The 26,218-nt window shown below is 49.4% G+C and overlaps 1 protein-coding gene across 2 annotated transcripts in view; it reads right to left on the bottom strand.

Annotated features, from left to right (window-relative positions):
* The window catches only part of ELOVL1 (ELOVL fatty acid elongase 1), a 185,697-nt gene that overhangs the window by 94,637 nt on the left and 64,842 nt on the right, over positions 1-26,218 (bottom strand). For both annotated transcript variants that reach the window (XM_078672306.1, XM_078672313.1), the window contains one exon: positions 7,501-7,691. In XM_078672306.1, coding sequence (XP_078528432.1) covers positions 7,501-7,691 — 191 coding nt within the window. The remainder of the gene's footprint in view (positions 1-7,500; positions 7,692-26,218) is intronic.

The following is a 26,218-nucleotide window of genomic DNA, read 5'->3' as shown; positions in this document are numbered from 1 at the left end:
CGAAGGGAGTTCTGCCACTTTTTCCTTATCCATTCTCACATAATGGTTCGTGTGGAGCATGGTCCACGTTAACGTCATCCTCAACAGATATGTCTTTTCTTAACAGTACATGTTTTCCAGACAAGCAAGGTCTTCCCCACAGAACAGGGTTAGATCTAGAAAATGAAGTGTATAATTTAGGTAATTATTCTTCGAATTTCATGGTCTTGAATGTTCAGTCTGATACTACTCCGGACTTACCTGCTATTTCAGTACTACCAGTCAAAGGCGAATTATGTGTCCGAAATTATGGTTCTGTACATGTAGGACATAGTGATTGTACTACTATTGTCAAGTATAGTGACAGTGGGAAATCTATTTTCAAAGCTTCACGTCATTCTTATTTTATTTGTGGTCAAACTGCATATGTTCGTCTGCCCCTCGGTTGGGAGGGAACCTGTTACATTGCCTTCCTACTGCCACCTGTTTTCCTAGCCCCACCTGATTATCATAGAAACACACATCTAGTACACATTAGACATAGAAGGGAGTCCCCCATTGTCGACTATACTGAAACTGCTCTAGAACAGTATACAGATTTCAATAGAGGTTTCTTCTTCTTTATAGGACCTATCCAGAATAGTAAGCTAATCCGTAGGTTAACCAGAACCCTCGAAGCTGTAGTAAATGAGACTGCCTCTGCTCTAGGTAACTTAACCGAAGAGCAATCTGCTATCAGATTTGTCGTTTTACAGAATCGTCTCGTCCTTGACGTCATACTGGCCGATAGGGGCGGGGCTTGTAGAGTCATCGGATCAAGTTGCTGCATTTTCATTCCAAATAACGCGCCGTCTGTTTATTCAGCTATAACCAGACTCCATAAAATTGCCCATCTGATACACCAAGATCCAGGCACCTGGACATGGTCCGGTTGGTTCTGGAATATAATTTCCGCATGGGGATGGAAAATATTGTCCTTCCTAGGTATTGCAGTAGCGATCATATTCAGCTGCTGCCTCTGTATACAATGTGGCCCTGCGATTTGCGGCATTTGTGCTACCTCTTGTATTCCTAGTCCCAAGCCCCGTTCTAAATCCCGTTCCAAGAAAATTCGAGACGAGCAAATGATACTGTATGAAATGATAGACGGTATCATGAATATTGATGTTTCCTGATGGAAACGTAGTGACAAGGAGGGAATGTGGAAAAGTAAATTTTGCCATGTTCTGTGTCCCTACGTGTCATCCATCATATGTTATGTGTGCATGATTAAATATGCATATGTATTCCCCATGTTCGATTCAAGACACAATTATAGTTGTGTCCACCTCTAATATGCCAGTTTCCAGTCCTCGTGAATACTACGAATATCAGGCCTATGTAAAGCTACGTTGCCACGTTTCTCAGTGTGCACGTTATTCCATTGTAAAGTCCCCGTTTCTAGGCCTCAAAAGGGCCTGGACACCAGATTCAGCTCCTGTCTCCTAAAGCCTCGCTGAGGAGCGATACAGCCCCCACCTGTATCCTCGACCCTTCACTTACTTCCTGCCTCACAGTGCCCGGTTCAGCCTGGCTCTGCCTCTGAGTCTGCCAAAAGTATGTTATAGTTCCAGTTATCAGTTCAGTCCTCCTTCTCTGCATTCCTAAGCTACTGAATCGCATCAATAGTTTCCGTCATTGTCTAGCCTTCACGTCTCCACGTTAGAGAAATACTGCATTTAATGGTCATTTAATATTCTTCATCACGTACTACATGTAGAATAATGCATGGTCCAGTCTTAGAATCAAGTCAGCCTTTCCCCTCCTAACTTCTAGTTTATATCAACATGTTCTCTAAACATCAGATACTAGATACTGCTTAGGTACATGTCGCCCTGACTCTCCAGACTTCAGTCTCTGCTCCTAGCACAGAGTTCATAGCCCCCAGCTTCTCCTAGTGATACGTCATTGCTAGTTTGCGCGCACCATCAGGTTAGAGGTCCCGGCTCCTTAGGTAGCCCCCTCCATGGTTTCCGCCCCATTCATGACATATTCTGTTACGTTTGCATCACATGTCTATGTATACGCCCTGTTACACCTCTTTTCACCCTTATCTTTCGCGACTGCTACGCGTCACACCTTCTGCTCCACCCACTGCTACGCCTACTGCAATGTAATGCTATGTGTTTGCGTTATGTATATATGCTAATGCACTGTTATTAAAAGAAGTCATCCGTTCCCCTTGTCCCGATCCTGACACCAGCAGCGCTGCTGGGCCCTGCCATCCTATTCCTATGCAGGTTGTCCTGTTCCTGTCCTTTATGCTGTAATAAACCTGCGAAACTCCTACTACCTCGAATCTTGACTCTTATTTATTGAGCTATCTGTTATTCATTTATACATTCAAAAATAGGGTATTATTTATTTATTTACCACAGGTTCACGCACCAGACGGTAAACCTAACCTAGGGTCAGGGGGTTCACGCACCAGACGGTAAACCTAGGGTCAGGGGGTTCACGCACCAGACGGTAAACCTAACCTAGGGTCAGGGGGTTCACGCACCAGACGGTAAACCTAACCTAGGGTCAGGGGGTTCACGCACCAGACGGTAAACCTAACCTAGGGTCAGGGGGTTCACGCACCAGACGGTAAACCTAACCTAGGGTCAGGGGGTTCACGCACCAGACGGTAAACCTAACCTAGGGTCAGGGGGTTCACGCACCAGACGGTAAACCTACCCAGGGGTTTCACGCACCAGACTGTAAACCTAACAGAGGGTCAGGGGGTTCACGCACCAGACGGTAAACCTAACCTAGGGTCAGGGGGATCACGCACCAGACTGTAAACCTACCCAGGGGGTTCACGCACCAGATGGTAAACCTACCCAGGGGGTTCACCTACCCAGGGGGTTCATGCACCAGACGGTAAACCTACCCGGGGGTTCACGCACCAGACTGTAAACCTACCCAGGGGGTTCACGCACCAGACGGTAAACCTAACCTAGGGTCAGGGGGTTCACGCACCAGACGGTAAACCTAACCTAGGGTCAGGGGGTTCACGCACCAGACGGTAAACCTAACATAGGGTCAGGGGGTTCACGCACCAGACGGTAAACCTAACATAGGGTCAGGGGGTTCACGCACCAGACTGTAAACCTACCCAGGGGGTTCACGCACCAGACTGTAAACCTAACAGAGGGTCAGGGGGTTCACGCACCAGACGGTAAACCTAACCTAGGGTCAGGGGGTTCACGCACCAGATGGTAAACCTAACCTAGGGTCAGGGGGTTCACGCACCAGACTGTAAACCTACCCAGGGGCTTCACGCACCAGACGGTAAACCTACCCAGGGGGTTCACGCACCAGACGGTAAACCTACCCAGGGGGTTCACGCACCAGACGGTAAACCTACCCAGAGGGTTCACGCACCTGACTGTAAACCTAACCTGGGGTCAGGGGGTTCAAGCACCAGACTGTAAACCTAACGTCAGGGGGTTCACGCACCAGACTGTAAACCTACCCAGGGGGTTCACGCACCAGACTGTAAACCTAATCTGTGGTCAGGGGGTTCACGCACCAGACTGTAAACCTAACAGAGGGTCAGGGGGTTCACGCACCAGACTGTAAACCTAACAGAGGGTCAGGGGGTTCACGCACCAGACGGTAAACCTAACATAGGGTCAGGGGGTTCACGCACCAGACTGTAAAACTAACCTGGGATCAGGGGGTTCACGCACCAGACTGTAAACCTACCCAGTGGGTTCACGCTCCAGACGGTAAACCTAACCTGGGGTCAGGGGGGGGGTTCACGCACCAGACTGTAAACCTACCCAGGGGGTTCACGCACCAGACTGTAAACTTAACAGAGGGTCAGGGCGTTCACGCACCAGACGGTAAACCTAACAGAGGGTCAGGGGGTTCACGCACCAGACGGTAAACCCAACCTAGGGTCAGGGGGTTCACGCACCAGACGGTAAACCTAACCTAGGGTCAGGGGGTTCACGCACCAGACGGTAAACCTAGGGTCAGGGGGTTCACGCACCAGACGGTAAACCTAACCTAGGGTCAGGGGGTTCACGCACCAGACGGTAAACCTAACCTAGGGTCAGGGGGTTCACGCACCAGACGGTAAACCTAACCTAGGGTCAGGGGGTTCACGCACCAGACGGTAAACCTAACCTAGGGTCAGGGGGTTCACGCACCAGACGGTAAACCTACCCAGGGGTTTCACGCACCAGACTGTAAACCTAACAGAGGGTCAGGGGGTTCACGCACCAGACGGTAAACCTACCCAGGGGGTTCACGCACCAGATGGTAAACCTACCCAGGGGGTTCACCTACCCAGGGGGTTCATGCACCAGACGGTAAACCTACCCGGGGGTTCACGCACCAGACTGTAAACCTACCCAGGGGGTTCACGCACCAGACTGTAAACCTAACCTAGGGTCAGGGGGTTCACGCACCAGACGGTAAACCTAACATAGGGTCAGGGGGTTCACGCACCAGACGGTAAACCTAACATAGGGTCAGGGGGTTCACGCACCAGACGGTAAACCTAACATAGGGTCAGGGGGTTCACGCACCAAACTGTAAACCTACCCAGGGGGTTCACGCACCAGACTGTAAACCTAACAGAGGGTCAGGGGGTTCACGCACCAGACGGTAAACCTAACCTAGGGTCAGGGGGTTCACGCACCAGACGGTAAACCTAACCTAGGGTCAGGGGGTTCACGCACCAGACGGTAAACCTAACCTAGGGTCAGGGGGTTCACGCACCAGACTGTAAACCTACCCAGGGGGTTCACGCACCAGACGGTAATCCTACCCAGGGGGTTCACCTACCCAGGGGGTTCATGCACCAGACGGTAAACCTACCCAGGGGGTTCACGCACCAGACGGTAAACCTACCCAGGGGGTTCACGCACCAGACTGTAAACCTACCCAGGGGGTTCACGCACCAGACGGTAAACCTACCCAGGGGGTTCACGCACCAGACGGTAAACCTACCCAGGGGGTTCACCTACCCAGGGGGTTCATGCACCAGACGGTAAACCTACCCAGGGGGTTCACGCACCAGACGGTAAACCTACCCAGGGGGTTCACGCACCAGACGGTAAACCTACCCAGGGGGTTCACGCACCAGACTGTAAACCTAACCTGGGGTCAGGGGGTTCACGCACCAGGCTGTAAACCTAACCTGGGGTCGGGGGGTTCACGCACCAGGCTGTAAACCTAACCTGGGGTCGGGGGGTTCACGCACCAGGCTGTAAACCTAACCTGGGGTCAGGGGGGTTCACGCACCAGGCTGTAAACCTAACCTGGGGTCAGGGGGGTTCACGCACCAGGCTGTAAACCTAACCTGGGGTCAGGGGGGTTCACGCACCAGACTGTAAACCTAACCTGGGATCAGGGGGTTCACAAACCAGACGGTAAACCTAACCTGGGGTCAGGGGGTTCACAAACCAGACGGTAAACCTAACCTGGGGTCAGGGGGTTCACAAACCAGACTGTAAACCTAACCTGGGGTCAGGGGGTTCACAAACCAGACTGTAAACCTGGGGTCAGGGGGTTCACAAACCAGACTGTAAACCTAACCTGGGGTCAGGGGGTTCACAAACCAGACTATAAACCTAACCTGGGGTCAGGGGGTTCACGCACCAGACTGTAAACCTAACCTGGGGTCAGGGGGTTCACGCACCAGACTGTAAACCTAACCTGGGGTCAGGGGGTTCACGCACCAGACTGTAAACCTAACCTGGGGTCAGGGGGTTCACGCACCAGACTGTAAACCTAACCTGGGGTCAGGGGGTTCACGCACCAGACTGTAAACCTAACCTGGGGTCAGGGGGTTCACGCACCAGACTGTAAACCTAACCTGGGGTCAGGGGGTTCACGCACCAGACTGTAAACCTAACCTGGGGTCAGGGGGTTCACGCACCAGACAGTAAACCTAACCTGGGGTCAGGGGGTTCTCGCACTAGGGGTCAGGGGGTTCAAGCACCAGACTGTAAACCTAACCTGGGGTCAGGGGGGTTCACGCACCAGACTGTAAACCTAACCTGGGGTCATGGGGTTCACGCACCAGACTGTAAACCTAACCTGGGGTCAGGGGGTTCACGCACCTGACTGTAAACCTAACCTGGGGTCAGGGGGTTCACGCACCAGACTGTAAACCTAACCTGGGGTCAGGGGGTTCACGCACCAGACTGTAAACCTAACCTGGGGTCAGGGGGTTCACACACCAGACTGTAACCCTAACTTGGGGTCAGGGGGCGCACTCACCAGAATGTAAACCTAACCTGGGGTCAGAGGATTCACGCACCAGACTGTAAACCTACCCAGGGGGTTCACGCACCAGACTGTCAACCTAACCAGGGGTCAGAGGGTTCACGCACCAGACTGTAAACCTAACCTGGGGTCAGAGGGTTCACGCACCAGACTGTAAACCTAACCTGGGGTCTGGGGGTTCACGCACCAGACTGTAAACCTAACCTGGGGGTTCACGCCCCAGACTGTAAACCTACCCAGGGGGTTCACGCCCCAGACTGTAAACCTACCCAGGGGGTTCACGCCCCAGACGGTAAACCTAACCTGGGGTCAGGGGGTTCACGCACCAGACTGTAAACCTAACCTGGGGTCTGGGGGTTCACGCCCCAGACTGTAAACCTACCCAGGGGGTTCACGCCCCAGACTGTACACCTACCCAGGGGGTTCACGCCCTAGACGGTAAACCTTACCTGGGGTCAGGGGGTTCACGCACCAGATTGTAAACCTAAACTGGGATCAGGGGGTTCACGCACAAGGGGTCAGGGGGTTCAGGTACCAGATTGTAAACCTAACCTGGGGTCAGGAGGATAACACCAGATTGTAAACCTTCCCCGGGGTCAGGGGGTTCACGCACCAGACAGTAAACCTAACCTGGGGTCAGGGGGTTCACGCACCAGACAGTAAACCTAACCTGGGGTCAGGGGGTTCATGTACCAGACAGTAAACCTAACCTGGGGTCAGGGGGTTCATGTACCAGACAGTAAACCTAATCTGGGGTCAGGGGGTTCACGCACCAGACAGTAAACCTAACCTGGGGTCAGGGGGTTCATGTACCAGACTGTAAGCCTAATCTGGGGTCAGGGGGTTCACGCACCAGACTGGAAAACTAACCTGGGGTCGGGGGAAGGGGGAGTGGGAGGGGGGCAGGTGAGCCTAAGCCACAAACGTTGGCCCCGCTTTCACAGTCCATGCATCACCAACACGCTGGGCATGTCATTCTCAGCAGGAAAAACTAGCAGTGTAATCCAACTTGACGCATACCCACTGCCCTGGCACCACTCTTCCAGAATGTGATCGGGGCAATTCAGGATTACTGACCCTCAAGAAGGTGGTACTACAACCCCCACATCCCAACACTGCATCGCTCACCTGGCACACTGGCATGGGTGGGGATATAAACACTGAACTGAAGGGGTCTCCCCGCTCCCAGCAGCCAGGATGAGAGGTAAGTGGGGACCCCCTCGGAGCACGCCCGTCCACCCTCACACAGCTCACCTCATACACGATGAAGGCCGACAGCGCCACGAGGCTGAAGTTGTAGATGACCAGCAGAGGCTTCAGGTCGAAGGGTTTCTTGTTGGCCATGAGGCGCGGACCCAACCACAGCACGAAGAAGGTGTACCCCAGGAGGATGCTGAGGGGCAGCAACGCACCCTGCATGAGAGGGTAGTGGTACACGCGGGGGTCTGCAGGGAGAAGAACAACAGTGTGAGAGAGTGGTGGTACACTCGAGACAGAACACAGTATTGGAGAGCAGTGGTACACCCAAGCAGACAGAACAGTGTGAGAGAGCAGTGGTACACTCAAGGAAACCATAGAACACAGCAAGAGCGCGGCGGTACACTCAAGGAGACCATAGAACACAGTATGGGAGAGCGGTGGTACACTCAAGGAGACCATAGAACACAGTAAGAGAGCGGTGGTGCACTGAAGGAGACCAGAGAACACAGTAAGAGAGCGGTGGTGCACTGAAGGAGTCCAGAGAACACAGTATGGGAGAGCGGTGGTACACTCAAGGAGACCATAGAACACAGTATGGGAGAGCGGTGGTACACTCAAGGAGACCATAGAACACAGTATGGGAGAGCAGTGGTACACTCAAGGAGACCATAGAACACAGTATGGGAGAGCGGTGGTGCACTGAAGGAGACCAGAGAACACTGTAAGAGAGCGGTGGTGCACTGAAGGAGACCAGAGAACACAGTAAGAGAGCGGTGGTGCACTGAAGGAGACCAGAGAACACAGCAAGAGCGCGGCGGTACACTCAAGGAGACCATAGAACACAGTATGGGAGAGCGGTGGTACACTCAAGGAGACCAGAGAACACAGTAAGAGAGCGGTGGTGCACTGAAGGAGACCAGAGAACACAGTAAGAGAGCGGTGGTGCACTCAAGGAGACCACAGAACACAGTAAGAGAGCGGCGGTACACTCAAGGAGACCAGAGAACACAGTAAGAGAGCGGTGGTACACTCAAGGAGACCAGAGAACACAGTAAGAGAGCGGTGGTGCACTCAAGGAGACCACAGTAAGAGAGCGGTGGTGCACTCAAGGAGTCCAGAGAACACAGTATGGGAGAGCGGTGGAGCACTCAAGGAGACCAGAGAACACAGCAAGAGCGCGGCGTTACACTCAAGGAGACCATAGAACACAGTATGGGAGAGCGGTGGAGCACTCAAGGAGACCATAGAACACAGTATGGGAGAGCGGTGGTACACTCAAGGAGACCATAGAACACAGTATGGGAGAGCGGTGGTACACTCAAGGAGACCATAGAACAGTATGGGAGAGCGGCGGTACACTCAAGGAGACCATAGAACACAGTATGGGAGAGCGGTGGTACACTCAAGGAGACCATAGAACACAGTATGGGAGAGCGGTGGTACACTCAAGGAGTCCAGAGAACACAGTAAGAGAGCGGTGGTACACTCAAGGAGACCATAGAACACAGTAAGAGAGCGGCAGTACACTCAAGGAGTCCAGAGAACACAGTATGGGAGAGCGGCGGTACACTCAAGGAGACCAGAGAACACAGTAAGAGAGCGGCAGTACACTCAAGGAGACCATAGAACACAGTATGGGAGAGCGGCGGTACACTCAAGGAGACCAGAGAACACAGTAAGAGAGCGGTGGTACACTCAAGGAGACCATAGAACACAGTATGGGAGAGCGGTGGTGCACTCAAGGAGACCACAGAACACAGTAAGAGAGCGGTGGTACACTCAAGGAGACCATAGAACACAGTATGGGAGAGCGGTGGTACACTCAAGGAGACCAGAGAACACAGTAAGAGAGCGGCGGTACACTCAAGGAGACCATAGAACACAGTATGGGAGAGCGGTGGTACACTCAAGGAGTCCAGAGAACACAGTAAGAGAGCGGTGGTACACTCAAGGAGACCATAGAACACAGTAAGAGAGCGGCAGTACACTCAAGGAGTCCAGAGAACACAGTATGGGAGAGCGGCGGTACACTCAAGGAGACCAGAGAACACAGTAAGAGAGCGGCAGTACACTCAAGGAGACCATAGAACACAGTATGGGAGAGCGGCGGTACACTCAAGGAGACCAGAGAACACAGTAAGAGAGCGGTGGTACACTCAAGGAGACCATAGAACACAGTATGGGAGAGCGGTGGTGCACTCAAGGAGACCACAGAACACAGTAAGAGAGCGGTGGTACACTCAAGGAGACCATAGAACACAGTATGGGAGAGCGGTGGTACACTCAAGGAGACCAGAGAACACAGTAAGAGAGCGGCGGTACACTCAAGGAGACCATAGAACACAGTAAGAGAGCGGTGGTGCACTGAAGGAGACCAGAGAACACAGTATGGGAGAGCGGTGGTGCACTCAAGGAGACCACAGAACACAGTAAGAGAGCGGTGGTACACTCAAGGAGACCATAAAACAGTATGGGAGAGCGGCGGTACACTCAAGGAGACCATAGAACACAGTATGGGAGAGCGGTGGTACACTCAAGGAGACCATAGAACACAGTATGGGAGAGCAGTGGTACACTCAAGGAGACCATAGAACACAGTATGGGAGAGCGGTGGTACACTCAAGGAGACCATAGAACACAGTATGGGAGAGCGGTGGTACACTCAAGGAGACCATAGAACACAGTATGGGAGAGCAGTGGTACACTCAAGGAGACCATAGAACACAGTATGGGAGAGCGGTGGTACACTCAAGGAGACCATAGAACACAGTAAGAGAGTGGTGGTACACTCAAGGAGACCATAGAACACAGTATGGGAGAGCGGTGGTGCACTGAAGGAGACCAGAGAACACAGTAAGAGAGCGGCAGTACACTCAAGGAGACCATAGAACACAGTATGGGAGAGCGGCGGTACACTCAAGGAGACCAGAGAACACAGTATGGGAGAGCGGTGGTGCACTCAAGGAGACCACAGAACACAGTAAGAGAGCGGTGGTACACTCAAGGAGACCATAGAACACAGTATGGGAGAGCGGTGGTACACTCAAGGAGACCAGAGAACACAGTAAGAGAGCGGCGGTACACTCAAGGAGACCATAGAACACAGTAAGAGAGCGGTGGTGCACTGAAGGAGACCAGAGAACACAGTATGGGAGAGCGGTGGTGCACTCAAGGAGACCACAGAACACAGTAAGAGAGCGGTGGTACACTCAAGGAGACCATAGAACAGTATGGGAGAGCGGCGGTACACTCAAGGAGACCATAGAACACAGTATGGGAGAGCGGTGGTACACTCAAGGAGACCATAGAACACAGTATGGGAGAGCGGTGGTGCACTCAAGGAGACCATAGAACACAGTATGGGAGACCGGCGGTACACTCAAGGAGACCAGAGAACACAGTAAGAGAGCGGCGGTACACTCAAGGAGACCATAGAACACAGTAAGAGAGTGGTGGTACACTCAAGGAGACCATAGAACACAGTATGGGAGAGCGGTGGTGCACTGAAGGAGACCAGAGAACACAGTAAGAGCGGTAGTACACTCAAGGAGACCAGAGAACACAGTATTGGAGAGCGGTGGTACACTCAAGGAGACCATAGAACACAGTATGGGAGAGCGGTGGTACACTCAAGGAGACCATAGAACAGTATGTGAGAGCTGTGGTAAACTCAAGGAGACAGAACCACAGTAAGGGAGAGCGGTGGTACACTCAAGGAGACCAGAGAACACAGTAAGAGAGCGGTGGTGCACTCAAGGAGACCACAGAACACAGTAAGAGCGGTGGTACACTCAAGGAGACCATAGAACACAGTAAGAGAGCGGTGGTGCACTCAAGGAGACCATAGAACACAGTATGGGAGAGCAGTGGTGCACTCAAGGAGACCACAGAACACAGTATGGGAGAGCGGCGGTACACTCAAGGAGACCATAGAACACAGTAAGAGAGCGGTGGTACACTCAAGGAGACCATAGAACACAGTATGGGAGAGCGGTGGTGCACTCAAGGAGACCACAGAACACAGTATGGGAGAGCAGTGGTACACCCAAGGAGACCATAGAACAGTATGGGAGAGCGGTGGTACACTCAAGGAGACCAGAGAACACAGTAAGAGAGCGGCGGTACACTCAAGGAGACCATAGAACACAGTAAGAGAGCGGTGGTACACTCAAGGAGACCAGAGAACACAGTATGGGAGAGCGGTGGTACACTCAAGGAGACCATAGAACACAGTATGGGAGAGCGGTGGTGCACTGAAGGAGACCAGAGAACACAGTAAGAGAGCGGTGGTACACACAAGGAGAGAACAGTATGTGAGAGCTGTGGTAAACTCAAGGAGACAGAACCACAGTATGGGAGAGCGGTGGTACACTGAAGGAGACCACAGAAAACAGTATGGGAGAGCGCTGGTACACTAAAGGGACAGAACACATTATGGGAGAGCGGTGATACATTCAAGGAGAAAGAACACAGTATGGGAGAACGGTGGTTCACACAAGGAGAGAACACAGTATGGGAGAGATGTGGTAAACTCAAGGAGATCACAGAACACAGTCTGGGAGAGCGGTGGTACACTCAAGGAGACCACAGAACACAGTATGGGAGAGCGGCGGTACACTCAAGGAGACCACAGAACACAGTATGGGAGAGCGGTGGTAGACCCAAGCAGACAGAACACAGTGGTACACTGACCGAGACAGAACTGTGTCAGAGCGGTGGTACAAAAGGAGACAGAACAGAGAGAGAGCGGTGGTACACTGAAGGAGACCACAAAACACAGTATGGGAGAGCGGTGGTAGACCCAAGCAGACAGAGCGCAGTGGTACACTGACCGAGACAGAACTGTGTCAGAGAGCGGTGGTACAAAAGGAGACAGAACAGAGAGAGCGGCGGTACACTCAAGGAGACCATAGAACACGGTATGGGAGAGCGGTGGTACACTCAAGGAGACCATAGAACACTGTAAGAGCGCGGTGGTACACTCAAGGAGACAGAACTGAGAGAGAGAGCGGTGGTACACCCAAGGAGACCACAGAACACAGTATGGGAGAGCTGTGGCATACCCAAGCAGACAGAACACAGTGTGAGAGGTGCTATCAATGTAGGGGTTTTAGTAAGGACAGGAAGATTGGCGCTCAAGCTGGTTCACGGTGTGTCTATAATGCTGAAGTATGTACAGTGCTACCGGGTCAGGGGAAATACCCTGTAACCCCCGTAAATGTGCGAGTCAAAGAACCCACACCAATAATGAGAACACGGTCCCGGGCGCACGTAATGTAGGATAAAAAAATGCAGAGCTATCGTTCCCAGAGCTGACTAATTAAGCACCTCAATCTTAAAGTCCCATATGTATCAAGTCCTGTGCAAAACACCTTCGAGACCCGCTGCGGTTGGGTCCCACTGGATATCCAGAAAGGAGTAGTTTCTGTCCTGTAACTCCAGTTCTGTAGTAGGGGTATCTCTGAGTTTGGCTGCATGGCTCCTGAGATAGTGCAATATGGCCATTTGAATCTGCCCGAAGATTGTATGGACATACTGAAGGAGTCTAAACGACCTTCCACTCGGACTTCCTATGCTTACAAGTGGAAGAGGTTCTGTATCTGGTGCAAGTCCAAGAACTATGACCCGACGACGTGCAAGGAGGATGTCCTTCTTCCTTACCTTCTACATTTGGCGCAGTCTGGCCTTAATGTTCATTCCATTAAGGTTCATCTGGCTGCATTGACTGCCTACAGGAAATGCCCTTCACAGACTTCCTTCTTCCAGATCCCTGTGATCAAAGATTTTCTGGAAGGCTTGAAGAAAGTATTCCCTCCTGTCAGGCTTCCTTCGCCTTCATGGGAATTGAATGTGGTGCTGTCCAGATTGATGAAGGAGCCTTTTGAACCTATTCATAAGGCTTTGTTGCAGCACCTGTCCTGGAAGGTGGCTTTCCTCGCGGCCACTACATCGGCCCGCAGAGTGAGTGAAATTCAGGCGTTGTGTTGCCAAGAACCTTATACTGTATTTCATGCTGCTAAGGTTGTTGTGTACTCACCCTAAATTTCTTCCCAAGGTTATTTCTGATTTTCATGTCAACCAGACGATAACTTTGCCTACGTTTTTTCAGAATCCTTCATCTCCAGCGGAAAGGTCCTTACATTCCCTGGATGTTAGGAGGGTGTTGAAATTTTATCTGGAAAAACCAAGGATATTCGTAGGTCAGACGAATTGTTTATCAATTATGGATCGGTCAGGACGGGTCTTGCGACCTTGAAGCAGTCCATCTCTAGGTGGATTGTGTCCTGCATACAGCTGTTACCAAAAAGCTAATAAGACCTTAGGGGGTAAACCTAAGGCTCATTCCACCAGGGGCAAAGCTGCCACGACTGCTTTGCTCCGTAATGTTCCAATTGCAGAAATCTGCAAGGCAGCCACTTGGGAAGTCGGTTCATACCTTTGCTAAGCATTACTGCCTGGACACTGATGCCAGGGCAGACGCTCAGGTTGGGCAGGCTTCGCTGCGAAATCTGTTCGCACAATAGTGGTGTTATTTCTCTTTTCTCCACCGCCGCTTTGGTGTGGGGATGGGCTTGCCATTCTATTCACTAGATTATGACTATACACAGATCTCCTACTACAGAAGGAGTAGTTACCTGTAACTCCAGTTCTGTAGTAGGGGTATCTCTGTTATAGTCATAAGCGCCCACCCTCCTCCCCGGTGGAGAGAGATATTCATGTAAGGAATGATACAGGTCTGGCGTTTTACGCCTTCAAAAAGAACTGAAAGTAAATGGGACCTGCTATGCATTCTGGGATACTGGGAGAAGTTCTGGAAAGTTCTCTTAAAGGCACAGAATCCTATTTAACCCACATAATGGCAGCCTATGGGGCTTGTCTGTCCATGCTTTCCTCTCTATCATTCCAGAGGCTTTTACTGGTAAAGGTAAGTTTTTCTGTAGAAGAAACTGGGCAGACTGTGCTGTTTGTGTGGTTGTTTTTGGTGGAATTTCTAGTTGAAGTACTGAACAGTGTAGCCTGTGGATATAGGCTGCATTATTTGTCTTTACATTCTCTCTTAAGTGTCTTTGCAGTTCTGCATTTTTTGACAACTTTAGAGATTATTTTTGATTGCCGGGGTCCACACACATGAGCGGGACTATTCACTAGATTATGACTATACACAGAGATCCCCTACTACAGAACAAAACTTCAAAAAGCATGGAGGTAGCACCAGGGAAGAAGTCACAAAACAGCTAAATGTAACCTTTATCAAAATTCTTTATTATTCTTCGTATTATGAAATAGGACAACAGCCAACGCGTTTCGTTCCAGTTAAGGAACTTAATCAGGACAAATAGCATAATGAATGGACCGCATAGGATTTGGTGATTCCAGATGATAATCAGTCAAACCAGATAAGGACAAGTAAAGTTCAATTTCAAAACAGCTTCTTAGCAAAGTTGCAGAAAATCTATTTCATAGGCTGCAAGTAAGTTACTCTATTGATCGACTCAAGATTAATATGTGGATATGGGAAAGATTTACCCACATCAAAAAATCCAAACCAGTTCCAAAAAGTCCATGTAGTGAAACCAATTGAGGGCCAAATTTCAACAACAGCGGCGGACCACTTCGGTTTTATACAGAGCAACTCAATTCAATAGTCCAAACCACGTTTGTCCAAAGATAAGAATAATAACATGGGTGTGTATCCAGAAAATTCAATGCATTTGTAGATATCCGTATGTGTCCAATAAGAGGGTCCAGTAGTATTGGTTATTATATTAGTATAAAAGGCCCATCTTCCAACCAGTGGGGAGTGGTAAAATTGAGGGGGCAATGGTGAGCCACCACTATTCACATCAAGTCAGCCAATGTAGTAAACCTGGAGGAATTGAGCCCGTACCCGTAATAAGGAAAAAAAATGGTCGAAAAGTCTCGTACTATACCAATATCTATGGTTGACCCCAGAGTTATTCAAATTAATTTAATGATGTAAAAACCAAAAACAATCAGCAAACACGTGTTTCGTCACACGAGGGAACTATCCAGTGACTTCTTCAGGGCTGTATGGCGATGCAGTGTGAATGACGTGTCAGAAGGCCGGCGAATGATCCAAAGATCCAGTGTCTTCCCACACGCAGCACAATCACTAGAGATCCGCTCCTTTAGGTCGGCGGACTCACTCCTCCCACTTTCCTCGTGTGAGACACTGGACAGATTCTCAATTTACTCTTCACGGCGACCTACACATCGCCTCTTTTTACTCCGGCGTACCCACACATCAAACTCCAGACATGTCACACTTTACCCAGAGGTCCGCGTCTTTCTGGTTGCCTACACCGCCCGGGTTTAGCCCTGTCCCACAGGGGTCTCTCTACCCTGGGATCCCCTCACAGCTAATCCTGCTATGTCGACCCACTAGTCCTCGCTGACCCCCTGGCCGGGTTGGATTAATTTGCCGGCCTTACGACACCGTCATTCGCGCTGCATCGAGATACAGTCCTGAAGAAGTCCCAGGATAGTTCCCTCATGTGACGAAACACGCGTTGGCTGGTTGTTTTTACAACATAAAATTCATTTGAATAACACTCTGGTGTCGACCATAGATACTGGTACAGTACGAGACTTTTCAACCATTGTTTTATCCTACATTACGTGTGCCCGGGACAGTGTTCTTACAGTGTGAGAGGTATGGTACACTCAAGGAGACAGAACACAGTGTGAGAGTGCAGTGGTACACTCAAGGAGACCACAGTATGAGAGAGTGGTGGTACACTCAAGGAGGCCATAGAACACAGTATGGGAGAATGGTGGTACACTCAAGGAGACCACAGAACACAGTATGGGAGAGTGGTGGTACAATCAAGGAGACCACAGAACACAGTATGAGAGCGGTGGTACACTCAAGGAGACAGGAGACAGTGTGAGAGGGGGGTGGTACACTCAAGGAGACAGAACACAGTATGGGAGAGTGGTGGTACACTTCAGGAAACTACAGAACACAGTCATCGCCTTTTGTGTGCTGTATATGACATCACAAATTGAGACAGAACACCCAGGGGCAGCAGAGACCAAGAAGTCCTACACAACAGACAGGTATGTCCAAGCCGCTGCAGGGAGTCCTGAAGTGCTAGGCCATGGATGGGGCATTAGACCCAGGGCCTGTAGTGATAAGGAAGAGCCACACCATTGATGGGCAGTGAGCGCAGGAGGGTCTGAAGAGACAAGGAAGCTCTACAACACAATAGTCAGTCGCCCCAGAGGTCTAGCCAGACAAGGATGCAGCATTCCTTACATGAGTGGTTCAGTTGGAGTGAGGGCTGTTCCAGAGATAGGGGACTTTGATTTGTATATTTTATCCAAATACATGGGCGGGCCACAAAGGGTTAGGTAACTATCTCCGGCTAAACAGACCCTCATTCTCCTGGACCTCTCTGCAGCTTTGGACACAGTCTCCCACCCTATTCTCATTCAACACCTACACAACATCAGGATCCAAGGATCCGCGCTCCGCTGGATGATCTCCTTCCTGAGCAGAGGTACACAGTCAATTAGTTTGATTCCCTACAACTCTGGCACCCATGACCTTCATCTGCGGAGTTCCACAAGGATCCTCCCAAAGTTGATCCTCTTCAGCATTAACATAATCCCTCTGGCCAGCATCACCCGCTCTCACATCATCAATGTTCTCTACTCTGCAGACAATACACAACTCATTCTCTCCCTCAGGGACAAGCCAGCCAAAATCTGGAAAACGTTCACAGCATGCACGACAAATCACCGACAGAATGAAACTGAAAACGAACAAGACCAAAGTTGTAATCTTCAGGAGGGCACCTCACCATGGGACGCCACCTGGTGGCCCACAGAGCCAGGACCCACGCTATAAACATTGGCATTGCCACAGACCCCAAACTCTGCATAGCTGCCCAAGTAAACGCCGGCAATGTCTCATGCTTTCACACCGAAGATGCTGAGGCAGATGCTCAAATGATTGCCAAACAGCACCCGGAAAACCATCATGTACACCCTCAATAGTAGCAAACTGGACTACGGAAACACCCGCTATGCCGGGACCAACAAGCAACTCATTAGAAGGCTGCAAACCATTCAGAACTCTGCGGCCATAATCACTCTCAACCTAAACCGCAGCACTAACCTCACACCATACCTCAAGAAGCGCCATTGGCTTCCCACACACAAACGAGCAAAAGTCAAAGTCCTCACCCAACTGTCAAGACACTACATAATGGCCCAGCATACCCCAACAACCGCACCCGCTTACACAAACCATCCAGACACCACTGCTTGGCCAGACTCCTACTGGAACACAACCCACACAGGCAGAGATCCGGCAGTCGAGCCACCTGACATCGCTTCTACGGCATGGAATGATCTGCTGGTTCACGTTGAGCGTTACAGCAAACAAATGATGGACGGAATGCTGACAATGCAAACATTCTCCCCCAGTCAAAAGATCTGGGTTAAATCTATTGTTCTTTGCCCACTACGCCACCCCAGTTTGGACCCAGCCATATGCAAATCAGTCTTGACCCTGTGCCCCATGGGTACAGTCCAGACCGAACTGCCAGGCCAGGCCCTCCCTGGACATAAACAAGCATCCTGGAATCAGTTTCAGGGTATGTCACCCTTCTTCAGCCAGGCTAGCTTTAATATATGTCGAGTAACCTTGTAGCTTCCTGAATTCCACAAGAAGCTAAAGAGAACTGTTCGTGTAGTCCCACTAGGCCCCAGGCATGGCTAGATCCACAGCTGCTGAGCGCCTGGATAACCTCTCAGGTGATACTTACAAAATCAACACAAGCACAGCTCTGTCCCTAGCTCAGCTTTGGTGGAAGTCGAGGCAAAATCCTGCTGGCTAATACGAGCCAGAGCTTACAAGAAAGGATAAAAGCACTAAATCCTGTTATTTCACTGCAAGAATATTCCTCAGAAAATGTTCAAAGCTGAGTCATTCGCCTACAGTTTGGGAAGCCCCTACAGCCGGTCACCCATTTTATAGCGTCACACGGTGCTTCCATGATGGGTCATTGACAGTACTGGTGGTCTAACCAACAACCCTACATCAAGCCACCAAGCCTGTGTCCACCCAACCCACCTCCCGTTAGTAACTAGCTAACCCACAATGCACCACAACTTACTTTGTGAACTTGAAAATTGAACCCAACAAGCTCGCTCACCAAAACACAAACAAACCACCAACTATACAAGCAACACAACTGACATGGCAATGGCAAGTGTTCACCTCCCTAAATTGAGATCAACTGTTCGAGTTAATACCTACACAAGCAAACACCTCCAGGACTCCAAATGGAAGAGATGCTCCCTGTGAACCAAGAGCGATCCTCACACAAAAGAGAAAAGGAGACACTACACAAGCCAGACCCAGGGATCCCTTGCCTCAGGGACAACGGTGAAAGAGAAACTGATACTTCATGGGCAAACACCGGGAGCACTTCAAGGCCACACTAAAGGTAGAGAGGTTCAGTACAAGTGACCCTGCATCCTCCCGCAGCCCTTTAAGGAAGTAGCAGACAACAGCTTCCCTACACAACCAACCTCAGGGAACGGGGTCACATACTCCCCGAATCCAAACATTTATTGAGGTAAACTACTTATGCTTGTGGGGGCGGAGTCACCGGTGACCTATGCATTGGAGGACTGACAAATGAAACTGAGCGACAGCAAAGCAGAGGCTCGGCACCCCAACTCGGGCAACCAACAGAGCTCAAACCTCCATGATTGGTGAGCCGCTGGCTTTCCACCGCCAGGCTCTTTCAGCCAGTGGCTTGAAACTTTGTTAATCACATCTTGATCCTGCTCAGTACAGTATTCATCTGTCACCTAATGCTATTGGCTGTTTCGAGTGCACCCATCTGCCTCCACTCAACCATGCAAGTGCTTGCACTGAAGTGAATGAGGAACTACTTCACACCGTATCCCTCTGACAACTCCTGCTGGCCCCCCTTAAAGTGCACTGCTCTAATGTACTAATGCTGCATGTGTTAGCAAATGAACCCAGACCTACTGGCTACACCAATGCTGGTCTTTCTACTGTCCAGGGCAAAACCAAAGGGGATGATGGACGGAGTGTTGAACATTGGAAGCACTCACCCCCAGTCAACTGATCTGGGTTTAATCCATCACCATTTTTTAGCTCACTCTACCACCCAAGTTCAGACCCAGCGATATGCAAATCAGTCTGACCCCGTGCCTCATGGGAACTGCCCAGCCCGAACTGCCAAGCCATGTCTTCCCTGGACCGGACACAAGCATCCTGGGACCGGTTTCTGGCTATCAGCAGTCAGCCAGGCTTGCTTGAATCCAGTGGCAAAGTGAGCAAGGAACCCACGTCTGGGCACACCCTACCAACTTAGGCCGTACATGTCTACATGCCCCAACAAAAGCCCCAATCCCCCTCACTTGGCCACACAGCACTCTCGTCCAAGCTGCCCTCCTTTGGTACTCCTTCCTGAATCCTTTCATACCACTTTGAAAGGTTGTGAACACACTCTTATCCCAGCAGCAAAAGGCCAAGAGGAGACGCAACAAGTCACTCATTCACTTTGCCACATCATTATATACACACTAACAGTGCAGCGACTTTCACAATTAACAGTGCAACAATTTGCCACTCCATGTCAGAGCCTCCTCTTCACTTCTTGAATTCCGCAAGAAACTGAAGGCCTAGCTTTTCGAGTCGTCCCACTGGGCCCTGGGTTTGGCCAAGCTCTCACCTGCTCAGCGCCAGGATACCCTCCCGGGTGGCAGTGTGCGCTAAAAATCCTTATAGCGGGTCATACATTAGATCTACTGCTCTCCAAATGTTGAGATCATCAAATTTATGGAGGGTATTTATTCCCCTTACATGGACTGATCACTACCTGATCACCTTTCGGTTACGTTCCCTAGCGACAACTTACATGTAGCAGACGGTCCCTTAAGGCCAAAGAGATCACGGAGGACTTTAGCAGAGCAAACCTTTGCTTATTTTCTTTTTTCTTTTAAAGATACTGCCTTGCCCTCTCTAATGGGATTGAATCATGTAACACTGCTGTGGTCACTTATTTGGATATTTGTGCCCTGTTGACAATTAATACATCAATAAGAGCTCTCCTTCAGAAAAATGGCATTAGAGGGAGTTGATAGAAATAAAAAGAAAGTGCAAAAACCTTGAACCAAACTGGAGGTTCTCAAAAGATAAAACTAACCACATAAAATTTAAAGTAGAGCAAAAATTGTATTAGAAGGCCTTGAAAAGAGCCAAGAAGGACTACTTCATTCACCGAATCAAGGAGAATAGTAGTTCCTCTAAAGAATTATTTGAAATTGTAAAGGAACTTGCTCAGCACACGTGCCGGTCTCAGTCAATTTCCCACAGAGGCCTACTGTGAGGAAATTGGGATCTTTTTTATAGACAAAAATGCAAAAATATATACCTCGTTTGAGAACCCAGCTCTTCTCTATGATTTGGTACAGGCCCTCTTTGCTCCATTCCCGGATCAGAAATGAGGGTAGGACAGTTGATGAGATAATTTAAATCTGGTTCGCCATTTGACCCTTGCCCTCACTTCATTTGCTCCAAATTAGCTATGACTTAAGGTCGCCATTTTCCTCAAATCTTTGATTAATCCTTGGGAGAAGGGACATGTCCAGAGATCTAAAAGGAAGCTGTACTAGTATCTCCAGTAAACAAAACCTGCATTGATGTGTCAATTCTTTCGAAATACCAATCTCTCTCCTTCCTTTTAGGTCGAAATTTCTTCAAAAATTAGTGACCAGACAGACTAATTTACCGGAAACCAACAATTTGCTGGATCCTTTCCAGACGGGTTTCCGAGCTAATAACAGCACCGATCCACGCTTATAGCAGTGCTGGAGGACATCAGGCCAGTAGGTGTCCAGGGCGGCCGCAGCCATGATCCCAATTGATCTGTCTGCAGCTTTTGACACCGTCTCTCAGACTGCTGATTGGCAGGCTTCACAAGATTGGCTCACATTCTCACGTCCTCGGGTGATGAGCTACTTTTTATCGAGTAGAACACAAAAAAGTGCAGCCGGGTGCGTACAGGTCCCGTTCTTTTATTTCTAATTGTGGAGTCCCCCAAGGCTCCCTGTTGAGTCCCACTCTTTTTAACATTCATGTAGCTCCATTGCAAAACTCTTTAGGAACTGTGGCTTTGTGGTTGCATCCTACGCAGAGGATACCCAGTTAATGATATCACCGGGGAGGATCACGAGAGCCGTTGCAACCTACGGGCTTGCCTCGCCGAAGACGCAGGATGGTTTGACGAAGCACTGCTTAAAACTCAACGCTGAGGAAACAGACCCTACTGCTCGGAGGAACACATCTGGCTTGGGATGCCTCTTGGTGGCCTGAGACATAGGGGAGACGCCCTTGCCCAAGAAATCAGCAAAAAACCTCCGGGTCATTACTGATGACCAACCTTCCATGCAAGAGTGTCAGGGCTACATGTGGTACATGCTTCGGCACTCTTAAGCTGCTGAGAGAAGAACGTTCAAATGGATTCCAACAGCCGGGCGAAAAAACATAGCCTAGGCTCACAACAAGTAGGCTGAACTATGGCAATGCATTATTTGTAGGCATGACGACTATCTTTTTACAAGATTGCAGGTTATGCAAAATGCGGAGAGAAGACTTGTATGCAAGACGGAGAGGTTGGGCTCTGCTCCAGCGTGCTTCGCCTCTTTGCATTGGATGCCTGTGCATACGCGAGTTAATTCCAAATTTTTAAGCTACTCTCCCAAAGCTCTTCACAAAGAAGGCCCTGAGATCCTACAGGCCAGGGTGGAATTTGAAAAACCCTCGCGTGACTTGAGATCTTGCGGTATGGTCCTAGCGAAAACCAAGCGTATAAGGATACTGCAATCGAGTCATCGATCTTCCCCGGGCTTAGCCGCTGCTCAGAAGTATTCCTTACATTTGGAGATTTCTCATTGAGAACCATACCGGATTTAGGAAGGAGTTGAAAACCTGGCATTTTCACGGCTAACGGGCGATCTAGGGGCCTTCTTCAGTGTATTCTTTCAGTAGTTTAGTTGAGGCAACTACCTGGCGCCGAGACATCCTGGCGCCGAGACATCCTGGCGCCGAGACATCCTGGCGCCGAGACATCCCCTTGGGGATAAGAGTTGTGCTTTAGAAATAAATAAATCAACATAAACAAAACATAAAAGATCATAAGCAAACGTAGCAGAAACCTAACAAAGCCAACATAAACACAACGAAGTCTCTTCTCCCACCAGATTCACGAACTATTGAGCAAACAAATTGCGCAAACAACCTGCAAAAAATGGACTGGACAATAAAACTGGTCCTACAAGGGGAGAGCGGGTCAGGTGACGCAGGTGTTGCAGCAATGTGCAGAAGGTACTAGGAACAGAATTCCTAAGAAATATTCCGCGGTATTGATTAAATATGCTATTTATAAAGCCAGCCTCATTTGCCCCTCTCCATTCATAGCTCTACGTGTGTCCCCGAGAGGCCAGGCCGAGAGGAAAGAGGCGCGCGCGCGCGCAGCAGGTAACAGGTGTGGGATCCATCTTACGTCATCCCAAGAGGCCAATCAGAGCGGAGCGCGCGAGCCTGCGCTCCCTCGAGGACCACCAGCAGCGGGAAGAGCAGCATGGCGGGCAAAAGGAGAAGCGGTCCCCGGGCACAGTGTTACCACATCCCACTGGTGACGTGTGAGTGTGTGAAGGGGGGGGGGGGGGCAGATGGCACGGCACAAGACACACGGGCCTGGGGGTGCAGTGTGCAAAGTCAAATGGTTCCTGTGCACCAGAGGATCTGAATGTTACGACACCCCTAATAGTGGCATGTGCTGGGGATGCAATATGGAACAGAAAAAGACAAAGGAGGGGGCACAGTGTGCAAAGTCAAATGGTTCATGTGCACTAGAGGCAATAAATACTACCACACTCCACAAGTGACGTGTGCTGGGAGTGCCAGGTGGCATAGCAAAAGACACTGGGGCCTGGGGATACAGTGCGCAAAGGCAACTGGTTCCTGTGCACCAGTCAAATATTACCGCACCAGAGGCCCTAAATATTACCACACCTCACACGTGACGTGCACTGAGGGTGCAAGACGGCATAGCACAAGACACCGGGGTCTGAGGAGTGGTGTAGAGTGTGCAACGTCAACTGGTTCCTGTGCATGAGGCACTAAATATTACCACACTCCACAAGTGACGTGTGCAAGACAGCATAGCACAAGGTACTGGGCGCTGGGGGAAGCACAGTGTGCAAAGTCAAATTGTTCCTGTGCACCAAAGGTAGTAAATATAAAAAAGCGCCTACTCAGCAACCCAAATCGCCTACTCCTCAGCAACGCAAAGCGCCTATCAGCAATACAAACTCCTATTCCTCAGCAACCAAATTCCTCAGCAACAAAAACACCTATTTCTCAGCAACCGCAATACATATTGATCAGCAATCATAGTAGTTGTTCATAAGGCATCGCAGGATTCGTCCCGTCTCTTTACATGTATGTCCATCAACAAAGGTTGTTTAATAATTCAGTATATTAAGTATTCTTTATATGTAACTATTTTGACAGCCTTGATAAAGTCCAAGTCAAATAGTAACAAGCATTGGCATAGCCAATTGGTCTCGCTTTTGGGACCTTATAAGTGTTTAGTTATCCAGAACAATATCCTTGGTGCAACAACATCAACAGTTGCATGGCTAAACACTTATAAGGTCCAAAGGCGAGACCTATAGGCTATGCCAACGCTGGTTTTCCTTCGATTGTGATCCGTAAAATCTGGAGACGTTACAGTATTTTGCGTCAGAAAATCTTTAAGTACAACACAACATATTGAATCCCCTCTAACTGTTTGCTGACCGACGAGGTAATGGAACAAACTAGGACTGCACTTTAGTTTCTTCCTCTGGGCTATGTGGTTTTATTTGGATCAGATATCAGGAAAAACCTGTTTTTAAACTCTGGATTCTCTAAACTGTGATGCATTGTTTAAAGTTTGAGATGTGTATTTTAGAATTTGAAGTCGAGTTTGAGAGAAAGAAAGGCCATCTTCCCATCAGAGGCACAGGGAGCTTCTCTAAAGTTCTAGGATTACCGATCTCCATAAGATGAAAATAGTTGCCTTTTCTACATCAATAGATGTGCATTTATGCAGGACCAGGAAATCTGCTGTATGTAGGAAGGGTGTGTCTTGATCCTTCAGCCAGTTATTTGGCCTGAACTCTCCTCCACACATATTCAAGGTTTTTGCAGTGATGACAGCCCACCTTCAGGTGATGTGCTTACCTTTCAAACTGGCTCAGTTGGCGGGTGGAACTTTGCGCCTGGCAAATAAATCACGCCATCGACCATTTACCCCAATTATTCATATATACAAAACACAAGCCCGGGCGGGGGTCACATATGGGGGTGAGTTGTGGGGCCACATCCAACATTCAAAGCTACAGTCCACTGAAAACAAATTTTTGAGACAAGTAGCCGCACTCCCCCAGAGCACTCCATTACTACCCCTTAGATTAGATCTAGGAATTAAACCCATAACAGAGGAGCTAGGACTCAAACCCTTAACATTCTGGAGGCGTCTGTGGAGTAGCCCAGATCTCGTACACTATAGAGAGGAATTACAGGAATTCCTGGAACTACGGAACATAAAGAAGATTCCGTGGTTAACATACGTAAAGGGGAGGTTCGAGGAACTGGGCTACCCGGAACTATGGACGGACCCTTCGAACTCATGTACCAGGATTCCAAAAAAGGTAATTGCGAGTGCATACTATGCTTTGATGCTCACAAGAGCCATTAATGACACTCGTGAGGGGTCCTTGACAAACTTATTTCTGAAAGTGAAAGACTCCTATTCCCTCGAAAAAACTCTAGATGAGATCGCTCCTCCACTAACGAGAAAATTGTTCCTACAGTGGCGATATGGATGCCTTCCACTAGCTTCATTTACAGCGTCTTGGAAATCCTGCTCCACCGTATCATCTTGCCCAATGTGTGCGCACCCGAAGGAGGATGACGTGCACGCGGTCTTCTTTTGCAAGGGCTACGAGCGGAGCAGGAAATACTGGTTAGTCCCGCTACTGAGGAACCTGGGATTCAGATCTCACCAATCTGCTTACAGAGTTTTAAAATCAGACCTTTCTCCCACCGTGGTTTTTGCACTTTCAAAATTTTTAACGTCTTTGTGGTTCATCCGCAGCCGAGCTATGAAAAGACTGGTATAAGGGGCCCCACCAAATCGATTTGTATCTATTGTTTTTATGTACTCAAACACAATTATCTTAACTATTGGATCACACTGGTTTAATAAGTTTTTAATTGTATATATTGTTATGTATCTTTTATGATCAGTGATCGAAATAAAGATTTTTGAAAATGGAAATGGCTTACCTTTCTATTTGGATGACTGTCTGATCAAAGTGTGATCTCAAACTGACTCTCGTGAGTGACTGTCTAGTTTGCAACACTTATTTCGATTTTTTTTTTGTTTAGTTGAAACTATTACTTCAGTTTATAGCAGTGATAAATCTTTCATTTCAAACTCCAAGAGGTTTGTTTATATAATTGAGCATTGCTGCAATTGTTTATCCAATAATCCTGTGACTTTGATCTTTCTTTAGGCAACAATGCAAATGAAGCCAACATTTTTTTGGAAGATCGTCTCAATTTCATGGCGTTCGAGCATTTGAACCTACACCGAGGGTGGCATGCTCATTCCGTCAGAGAAAATGCAGCATTGGTGCTGATACCTAC

The sequence above is a fragment of the Lissotriton helveticus genome, chromosome 1_2, assembly GCF_964261635.1.
Source record: "Lissotriton helveticus chromosome 1_2, aLisHel1.1, whole genome shotgun sequence".
NCBI classification, from domain to species: Eukaryota; Metazoa; Chordata; class Amphibia; order Caudata; family Salamandridae; genus Lissotriton; species Lissotriton helveticus.
This window is presented reverse-complemented; position numbering and strand designations above follow the sequence as displayed.